The sequence below is a fragment of the Macadamia integrifolia genome, unplaced genomic scaffold (genome assembly GCF_013358625.1).
Source record: "Macadamia integrifolia cultivar HAES 741 unplaced genomic scaffold, SCU_Mint_v3 scaffold830, whole genome shotgun sequence".
NCBI lineage: Eukaryota > Viridiplantae > Streptophyta > Magnoliopsida > Proteales > Proteaceae > Macadamia > Macadamia integrifolia.
Window position 1 is genome coordinate 145,786 of NW_024870551.1, and position 10,175 is coordinate 155,960.

The following is a 10,175-nucleotide window of genomic DNA, read 5'->3' on the forward strand; positions in this document are numbered from 1 at the left end:
ATAGACATCTCTTGTAATATATATATATATATATATATATGGGAGAGGGATAAGTATGCCGCCGATATCAAGTATGCTAATGGATAGCACCAATAGGAACACATGATGGAGTATCATTTAGGAAGGATATGAAGGTCATTTCAGAAAAAGGGAAGAGAGAGATAGACACAATGAGTGCTAACATACTTAATATCAACGGCATACCCAACATTTTCCCTATATATATATATATATAACAAGAGATGTCTATATATATGGAAGAATATTTTCTGTCTAGTAGTGTAGGGTACAATCGGGGTGCACCTGGAAGCATCAATAGGGTGGACATTTTCGACCTATCATGGGTGTAGGGTGGTCATTTCGCTTGCCTTTGTGTCTAAGTCTCTATGCTCTCGGACAAAAAAAAATAAATTCTCCCTATATATATATATATATATATAAGGAAAAGGAATGCTACATGTCTGCGTTCCCCACACCCAGACACAACTAGAAAGGTAGCATTCTTTCTCCCTATTTATAGATAAAAGAATGCTACCTTGTACGCTTGCGTGGACACTATGCAGTGCACAAGCCAATGGGAGGTTGCACGGAGACATTGGGGCGGGGGGCAGCATGGTATTTTTGTGTTTGCTATGTCTACGGGTAGAGTCATTCTAGCGAGTAGTGTTCAAATGTGTTCCCCCATGCCCACACTTAGTAGGGCACAGAAAGATTGCTGCGCTGGCCCCACCATGCACTGAAGATGTTCCCGTGCTCCCTCCCTTTGGCTCGCGGACTAGCACACACCTACGCCAGCAATCCCTATTTATATATATATATATATATATAGAGAGAGAGAGAGAGAGAGAGAGAGATTTTACTTAATGCAATAATCTTTCTTATCTTGAAAAATAATACATGAAAAATAATACAACTAATGTTGTCACCTTGGATTACGACTAACACTTTATTCTTGTTGTTTTCCCTCTTCCCGGGAAAGGAAATTAGACTAGTACAAAAGACATACTATATTAACAAGTAAGGTTGTCGCCAGGTGACACACCAAATTGATCACAGTAGTCCTGATAATACTGAATTCGAGCTTGCACACTTATTGGGCTCATACCGTTGCATTCAATTGCACCATTGATGGCTTGTATCGTTGCTCCAAACCCTTGACCAGAAGTTATGATTGAATGGCAATTGTTCATCCAGAACCACATTGCTGTCTTGAACGAAATCAGAACATCATTGGCCACAGTTTCAGGAGAATTTAGCCCATCAAAGCCAATACTGTTTCCTGCAGCCCCATAATTATAATTCCACGTTAGCTGGAGTGGTCCACGGCCATAGTACTGCTTGCCAGGGACGCATGGATACTGTGTGTTTGAACTATCGCAGTAATTGTGAGAAGAACCATTTATCTCTTCTATGTAACAGAAGTCTGCTGGCACACACAAAAAGCATAAATTTTCTCCTAAAAGAAGTTTGAAATATTAGAAGATTTCTTGATGAAATTATGAGAAATTAACTTACATCCAGTCTGATGTGTTACATGCGCAAAAAGGGCAGCAATCTCACGTTTTTGGTCATCAGTTGTTCCGGTCGTACCAAAGCTAGAATACGAATCAAGTGAACTGAGGAATGCAGCACGCGTATAGAAGCTATTGCCGGCACAGCTTGCGTCAGCCTGATTGATTATCTCATCAAAGAATGATTGTGTAACTATATCAGCCACTGATGACGATGATGACGGTGGATTCTGAGCCATGACGAATTCCAGTATCAGCCCGGCTAAAATTCCAGCCCAAGTGATGACTAACAGCAGGCTTTTGCTAACTGTAAGAGCTACGGCCATTTTGGAGTACCACAAGAAGAGGATGATTTAGAAAATATGAAACTGTAGGAAGCAGGACATATGAGGAAACAGCGTAGGGGAAAAGGAATATTTATAGTGTATCAGATATTGTGGGAAGAGCAGCCTAATGTCCACATCAGTTGAATGGCTGCAATAAATTCCAGGAGTACTGTCCTACCAGTCTAGTCTGCATTCATAGTGACAGGTATCGGTCCATCTCATTGTGCATCTTTATCCTTTATTTCTTCCTCTAATATTATCTGAAAAAATTACCCTGAGTTTTCTGAGAGGTTTCAATGGAAGGAAGTTTGATCTCTCTGGGTAGAGAAGAAAGAGTTTGAATTTATAGTTTGAAAATTCTGAAATACGGGCAAAGTTTAGCAGAGATAGAGGATATTCTGGAGCCAAGAGATGCTAAGTCTTTTTTGGTTGAACCAAGAGATGCTATGTCAGGATCGGCAGTTGAGAGGTGGTGGTGTTAATTAGTTAGGATCAAAGTCATCTATTGACAATGGCGGAGGATGCTGGCCACGAAGCTACTTAAATTCCCTCTGCGGACAGGTTTGCATTTTCAATAATCCATTTGAATGTCAAAAGTAATTTAGTATATTAAATTCATGCATCAAGATACTATCTATCAATTCATATCTGGTTTAGAAAGGAAAAATTGAAATATATGGTCAATTACAAACTCTCCTAAATTTCTTTTATGATTTCACTAGAAAGCAAACTTCCACCTCTATCACTCTCCTGATAATTTAAAATTTCTAAATTAACCTATCCTCTCTAACAACTCCGATAGCACCTATGAGTCTCCCCCCACCACTGCGCTTTGCCTCCCTACACACAAACTTCCAAATTCCACCCTTGCTACTCTAAATTCCATTTATAGCCTTCGAGATCTCTCCACATTTGGTACCACAAAAAAATCTCAAGCGGCCTATGATTGAGATGCATGGCAAAACCTCAGAAAAAAGAGAAAGAAATAATGAAAGTATGACATTAAATGATTAGAATATTTCTCGATTACCTCAAAAGTTGAATTTCTTATTCCATATTTTCTTTGGAAGGGTGGTGATAATTACAAATCCCAAATCCCTACACCCTATGAGCTGGGTGATGAGCACATTTATGTGTAAAATCTAGGGTAGTAAAATATGTATTTTACATATTTAGAATGGAGCTACCTTGGGTTTTACTCTCTTTTTACAGGTTTTATATTTTCAAGGCTTTAAGGATTATCGAACGCTATATCTCAAATTTTACACAAAAAGAGGTCCTATTTCTTTTCATGGTTGCGAAAAAGATGAAATTCTAAGCAAGATGGATGTGGTCAATTAAAAGTACACATTCGTTTGGTCACCCGTACAAGTGATTATTCTTTTCAGGCCAGAAAAAGAAAAATGGATCAGAACTAAACTGAGATGTAGAACCAGCCCGTTTGCAATTGTCCCAGAGGTACAAGGAATATTTCAAATGCCAACAATGATCGATGGACCACATCCTTAAGTGATTGAAGATTCGTTTTTTGTAACAACAACTACCTAGCGTAGGTGAGTTGTGGTGTGCAAAATCCCTTGCTTATTAGGAGGTCTCAAGTTACACAACAATATTTTTTCCAAAATACTTTTCCTAGGTCAAATATAGGGCCTCTGGCTAGTTTTCCTAGGGCCCCTCTCCTATCATCTTATCAGCCCCCCTGGGTTTACCAACATTGGAGAGGCAAGTAGAATAAGTGATTTGAAAAAAAATATGGCCCTCCTCATGACAAGCCATCAAAATCTTATGAGAGAACTCACCCAAGTTGTCTCAATTATGCATGAGAGGGAGAAAAGAACTTTACCCAATCAACCAGAGCCTAACCCTAATCATCGTCAGCCTGTTAGTTCACAAGCACCAACTAATGCATCACTGAATATAGTACAAGGTCAGATCCAATAAGGGCCCTCTAACCAATAATGTTGTTTATGCCCTTAGGAGTGGTAAAGAGTACCAACAGAGCGTTCCTAAATCTTCCCCATCTATTACTCCTGTTAACTCTCCTTCAGCTGAGGACACAAGTGTGCCTCTTGTTCCAGGTTAATCTGATGAACCTAAAGATTCTTTTGAAACTAAAGATGATTTGGTTAAAAAAACCAAAAATGATTCTTCTGAAAAAGGGCAAATCCCTAACAGTCCTTATGTTCATCCTGTCCCATTTCCTAATCGCTTAGTACACAAAAAGAAGACTGCTTCCATGGATAAAATTTTAGAAGTCTTCAAAAAGGTAGAAGTGAACATCTCTCTTTTGGATGTCATATCTCATATCCCTACCTATGCAAAGGTACTGAAAGATTTGTGTACTCACAAACGTATCACTAGTGTGCCCAAACAGGCGTTCTTGGTAGGTAACATTAGTTCCATAATTACTCAGCCTATAGCAGCCAAGTATAAGGATCCAGGGAGCCCTACGATATCTTATGTCATAGGCAACACCTACATTAAACATACCTTACTTGACCTTGGCGCAAGTGTGAATCTTTTACCTTACCATGTGTACAAGCAACTAGATTGGGAGAATTGAAAGCCACTGGAACTACTCTTCAGTTGGCAGATAGGTCTGTTAAGATTCCTAAAGGGATTGTTGAGGATGTCTTACTAAAGGTGGGGGAGTTTATTTTTCTTGTTGATTTCATTGTGTTAGATACCAAGCCCTTCTCAACCAAGGATGAGATCCCAATAATTCTAGGAAGACCATTCTTGGCTACCAGTAATACATTAATCAATTTTCGGAATGGTTTCCTAAGGTTATCTTTTGGCAACCAAACTGTTGAGTTTAACATGTTTAGGATAGGCAAGCAACCACATATGGAAGAAGAGATCAATATACATGAGGATTTTCTGGATTTTTCTAATGATTTAGTTACAAACTTTGATATTGATTTTGATTCAGAATTCCAAGAGTGTATGGATGAGTTGGATGATGATAGTGAAAATTTCTTTTCTGAAGTCTTGAGTCGTCACACACCTGTGGAGACCTTAGGACCCCTTTCTAATTCCATTCCCAAACCTTCCATAGTTGAGCCCCCTAAGCCAGATCTTAAGGAGTTGCCATCTAATTTGAGGTATGCTTTCCTAGGGCCTGACCAGACTCTTCCTGTAATAATTTCTTCGAATTTGACTTCTAGCCAGGAAGAGGAGTTACTTAAAGTATTAAAAGATAATAAAAAAGCCTTAGGTTAGACCATAGCTGATATCAAGAGTATAAGCTATTCTATTGTGCAACATCATATACATCTTATAGAGGATTCCAAACCATCCAGGGAACCCCAAAGAAGAGCTAACCCAGTGACGATGGAAGCCATTAAGAAAGAGATCCTAAAGTGCTTGGATCATAGAATAATTTATTTTATTTCTGACAGCCAATGGGTAAGACCAGTTCATGTAGTGCCTAAGAAGTCTAGGATGACTGTAGTTCCCAATGTCAATAATGAACTAATTCCAATCCGTGTCCAACCAGGGTGGAGAGTGTGCATAAACTAAAAGAAACTTAATGTGGCAACCTAGAAGGACCACTTCCCATTGCCATTCATTGACCAGATGTTAGAGAGGTTAGCTGGACATGAATACTGTTATTTTCTTGATGGATATTCTGGCTATAACCAGATCCTAATTGATTTAGAGGACCAACATAAGACCACTTTTATATGCCCATATGGAACATTTGCTTACAGGCGTATGCCCTTTGGGCTTTGCAATGCCCCTGCTATGTTCCAACGATGCATGATGAACATCTTTTCTGACATAGTCTAAAAATTCTTAGAAGTATTTAAGGATGACTTTTTAATTCATGGGAATTTCTATTCTGAATGTCTTCATCATCTTTCCCTAGTTTTGAAAATGTGCATATCTAAGAATTGGGTTTTGAATTGGGAGAAATGTCATTTTATGGTTAAATCTGGTGTTGTTTTAGACCATGTAATATCCAAGGAGGGAATTAGAGTAGATAGATCCAAAGTGGATTTAATTGATAATTTACCATCTCCTCAATCTGTTAAGGACGTCCCATCTTTTCTAGGGTATGCGGGCTTCTACAGAAGGTTTATTAAGAACTTTAGTCAGTTAGCCCGACCTCTCACTTCATTACTTGCCAAAGATCAAACTTTTGAGTTTTCTAAAGAGTTCCTAGAATCCTTCAAACAACTTAAGAAGGAGTTGACCAATGCACCCATTGTTCAACCACTTTTTTGGACTGAACCTTTTCAACTGATGTATGATGCTTCGAATTTTGTCATAGGAGCGATTTTGGGTCAAAGGATTAATAAGTTGCCCACTATCATTTACTATGCTAGTAGGACCTTAAATGATGCACAACTCAATTATACAACCACTGAAAAAGAATTTTTAGCTATTGTGTTTGCATTAGAAAAGTTTCTATCTTGCTTAGTTGATTCACATGTGGTAGTGTATACTGATCATTCTGCTCTCAGATACCTAGTTCAGAAGAAGGATACCAAAGCCCATCTCATTAGGTGGGTTTTACTTTTGTAAGAGTTTGATTTATAAATTAGGGATAAAAAAGGAGTTGAAAACCTAGTTGTAGACCATTTATCCTGGCTTCCCAATTCCTTGACAGTTGATTCTCCAGTCAACGAGAACATTCCAGATGAACAATTATTTGTAATGTCCAGTGAACCATGGTTTGCTAACATTGTCAACTTCTTAGTTTTAGGTGTGACTCCGAATCACTGGTCCACCCAAGATAAGTATAGATTTCATTCCCAAGTTAAGCACTTTTTTTAGGATGATTCTTATTTGTTTAAGATATTTTCAGATTAGATTATCCAACGATGTGTTCCTGATCATGACCAACATTTCATTCTCTATTTTTGTTATGGCCATGCATGTGGTGGACACTTTAGACCTAAGAAGACTGTCGTAAAGGTTCTTTAGTGCAGATTTTATTGGCCCACTATTTTTAGAGATGTTTTTGATTTTTGTAAGGCTTGTCCCACCTATCAGTCTTTTGGCCGTATCAATAAGAGGAACATGATGCCCCTCAACCCTATTTTGGTAGTTGAGATCTTTGATGTATGGGGCATCGATTTTATGGGACCATTCCCTAATTATTTTGGGAATTTGTACATACTTTTGGCCATTGATTACGTTTCTAAATGGATAGAGGCCATACCTTGTAAATCTAATGACCACAAATGGGTGGTCCAGTTTCTCAAAGAGAACATTTGTTCCTGCTTTGGTGCACCACGTGCAATAATTAGTGATAGGGATACTCATTTTTGTAATCGGCCTTTTGAGGCCTTAATGAAAAAGTATGGGATCACCCATAAGTTATCTACCCCTTATCACCCCTAAACTAGTGGCCAAGTGGAAGTGTCTAATAGGCAGATCAAACAAATCTTGGAGAAAACTGTTAATCCCAACCGTAAGGATTGGTCTCTTAGGCTCATTGATGCCTTGTGGGCCCATCAGACTGCATTCAAGACTGACCTTAGCCAGTCTCCCTACCATTTGGTGTATGGGAAAACCTTTTACTTACCAGTTGAGTTGGAGCATAAGGCCTTTTGGGTCATCAAAAAGCTCAACTTTGATTTGTCTGATGTGAAAATTCATCGTAGGCTCCAACTATCTGATTTGGAGGAACCTAGGAATGATGCCAATGAAAGTTCCAGGATTTACAAGGAAAAGACCAAAGCTTTCCATGATAAGCACAGTCTGTGCAAATCTTTTGCAATTGGTGATAAGGTCTTATTGTACAACTCTTGATTGTATATTTTCCCTAGTAAGCTTAGATCCAGATGGGATGGCCCGTTTATTGGCCATATGTATATCCCCATGGGGTTGTGGAGATCTTAAATCTAGGAACAGGGGTAATTTCAAAGTTTAATGGTCAGCGTTTGAAACCGTTCCTCGAGTTTCCTAATACTGGTAGTGAAGAGGTCATGGATCTCCATGAACCACTTTACACTGATGACTAACTTTTAATCAGGTATGACCCCCTTGCATTGTCTTCGTTTTTAATTCTTTCTATGCAGTGAAGACATTGCATGACTTAAGTGTGGGGGAGGAAAACCAGTTTGTGTTTTTTCCATTTTGTTTTGTTTGTTTTTCTTTTTATTTTTTTTAAGCTTGCTAAAGGATGAAGTCCTACTTTGGCTTTCGGTTAATGATTATACCATTCGGTTGGTTGATGTATGAAAATAAAAGTTTTGATTAAGGAACTCATTTTGAACGTATAAAAACCCTATTGAGAAGAAAGAAACAAGTCTGTGTCTTGAGATGTGACTTTCTTTTGAAAAATAAGAGACCCCTGTTTTATGGTGTTGGACCATATGTAAGTCTGTGGGTTCCTTGTACTTTTGATTTGGAGTTAAGCCATTCTTTTTAATTTACCATGAGTTGACATATGCATAATTTTAAATGAAATGTGAAATGTGGTATAAAGAAGAATAAGAGTTGATTCCCTTGGAACTAGATAGGTCATTGCGCCTTAGGAAGCATGGTGTTTTGATCGAAATTCCGTGGGAGGAAACTTATGAAGGAACTCTAGCATCACTGTCCTTGTGCATATGCAAGAAGTGAACCTACATAGTAACTTGGGTGTCTAGTGTTTGCTCCACCATGTCATTTAGCCAAAAGTAGTGGAGTAGAATAGAGTTTATTAAGCGAAAAAAAAGGAGAAAAAAATGTGCAAATATCATTAATGCTTGGTAATATGTTTTGGTAAAAAACACTCCAACGACTTAGTCATTGGTTCCCTATTTCTTCACAAGTGGTTTTACCTTATGACAAGGATGTTTTGGAAGAGACGAGGTGAGTTCCAAATTAAGAAATATGCTAGTGCCTGGAATTGATAAAGGTAATAAAAATTCAAGTGTGGGGGTCCCTTGTAAAAGGAATTATCTTTGCTCCGGATTGGTATGGCCCTTACCTTTAGCCAAGGTTGGAATTTGTTTATTCTGAATTTTGGGTGTATATTCACTGCAAACACCCACGAGACACAACTCGTCCACTAGGGGTAACCTAGGGGTTTAAAGGCTTGTTGCACATGCTAAGTGCAACCGTGATTCCTACGAAAGTGAGTTAGGTTTTTTATTTTTGTTCTTTTTCTTTTTGTTTTGCTTGAGGACTAGAAAAGTCTAAGTGTGGGGGAATTCTGATGAGCACATTTATATATGAAATTTAAAGTAGTAGAATATGCATTTTACATATTTAGAATGGAGCTACCTTGGGTTTTACTCTCTTTTTGCAGGTTTTATATTTTCAAGGCCTTAAGGACTATCGGGCGCTATATCTCAAATTTTACACATAAAGAGGTCCTATTTCTTTTCATGGTTGCGAAGAGGATGAAATTCTGAGCAAGATGGACATGTTCAATTAAAAGTACACATTCGTTTGGTCACCCGTACAGGTGATTATTCTTTTCAAGCCAGAAAAAGAAAAATGGATCAGAACTGAACCGAGATGTAGAACCAGCCCGTTTGCAATTGTCCCAGAGGTACAAGGAATATTCCAAATGCCAACAAGGATTGACGGACCACATCCTTAAGTAATTGAAGATTCATTTTTGGTAACAACAACTACCTAGCATAGTTGGTGAGTTGTGGTGTGTAAAATCCTTTGCTTATTAGGAGGTCAGCCAAAGGGTTTCTTACGCAAGAGGAGAGAGAAATAAGGAAATGAAGAGAAAAATAGAAAAAAGGGAGAAAAATAGGAAAGGAGAAAAAAAGGAAAAAAAATAATTTAAAAAAAAATCTTCCAAGATGCTACCCACGTTTGAAGAAGAGAGAGAAAAAAAAAGAAGGAAAAATGAAGCAAAATCGTTGGAGATTCCCTACTTCCTACAATTCTCTATCTTCTCTCTCCTCCACCTCATCAACAAGATAAAAAAAATCTTTTTTTTTTTAGAAGCTAAAATCTTTAGCTTCCCTCCCCCATTCTCTATATAATAGAATTAACACAAGGGGAGGAGGCAATTCATTCTTCTTCTAGGGTTTTTTCCTTAGTTGCTCTATCTCTTTCTCTAGTTTTCTCTTTCTCTAGCTTTAATTCTAGGTTTATGCTTTAAAAACTTTTGTAAGTTCTTTTTATTCAATTAATGCAAGTATTTGTGTTTTTGATTCAGTCTTTTATTTTTATTGTTTAAGCAATTGAAGTTGTAATTTCAAGTTCTAGTTCTAGACTTAGTTCTAGGTGACAAGAACAAGCTATGAAGCATGTCTTTCAAGTTCAATTTTTTTTTCTTCAGATTTGTTTTCTCTAGTACTAAAAATTTCAGATTTGGTTTATTCCAGATCTGGTTTTTCGTACTGGTAGTATCTCAAATTGATCATGTTTTCAA

At 37.8% G+C, this 10,175-nt stretch overlaps 1 protein-coding gene across 2 annotated transcripts; it reads right to left on the bottom strand.

Moving 5' to 3' along the window:
- Positions 1-866: 866 nt before the first annotated feature.
- Positions 867-1,878, bottom strand: LOC122070124 (endochitinase EP3-like). Of its 2 annotated transcripts, none has more exons than XM_042634235.1 (2): positions 1,516-1,878; positions 867-1,423 (listed from the first exon to the last, which is right to left on the bottom strand). In XM_042634235.1, exons 1-2 carry the CDS (start codon positions 1,835-1,837, stop codon positions 1,011-1,013), a joined length of 735 nt encoding a protein of 244 aa, XP_042490169.1. In that variant the 5' UTR covers positions 1,838-1,878; the 3' UTR covers positions 867-1,010. The 2 variants fall into 2 exon arrangements, with proteins under 2 accessions (XP_042490169.1, XP_042490168.1); XM_042634234.1 differs by having other exon boundaries at positions 867-1,426.
- Positions 1,879-10,175: the final 8,297 nt, after the last annotated feature.

Bases quoted from the DNA above. Each gene is read 5' to 3' on its own strand.
- LOC122070124 (XM_042634234.1), bottom strand. From the start codon at position 1,837: ATGGCCGTAGCTCTTACAGTTAGCAAAAGCCTGCTGTTAGTCATCACT. The intron at 1,427-1,515 runs GTAAGTTAATTT...TGTGTGTGCCAG, and splicing joins TGTAACACATCAGACTGGAT to CAGACTTCTGTTACATAGAA.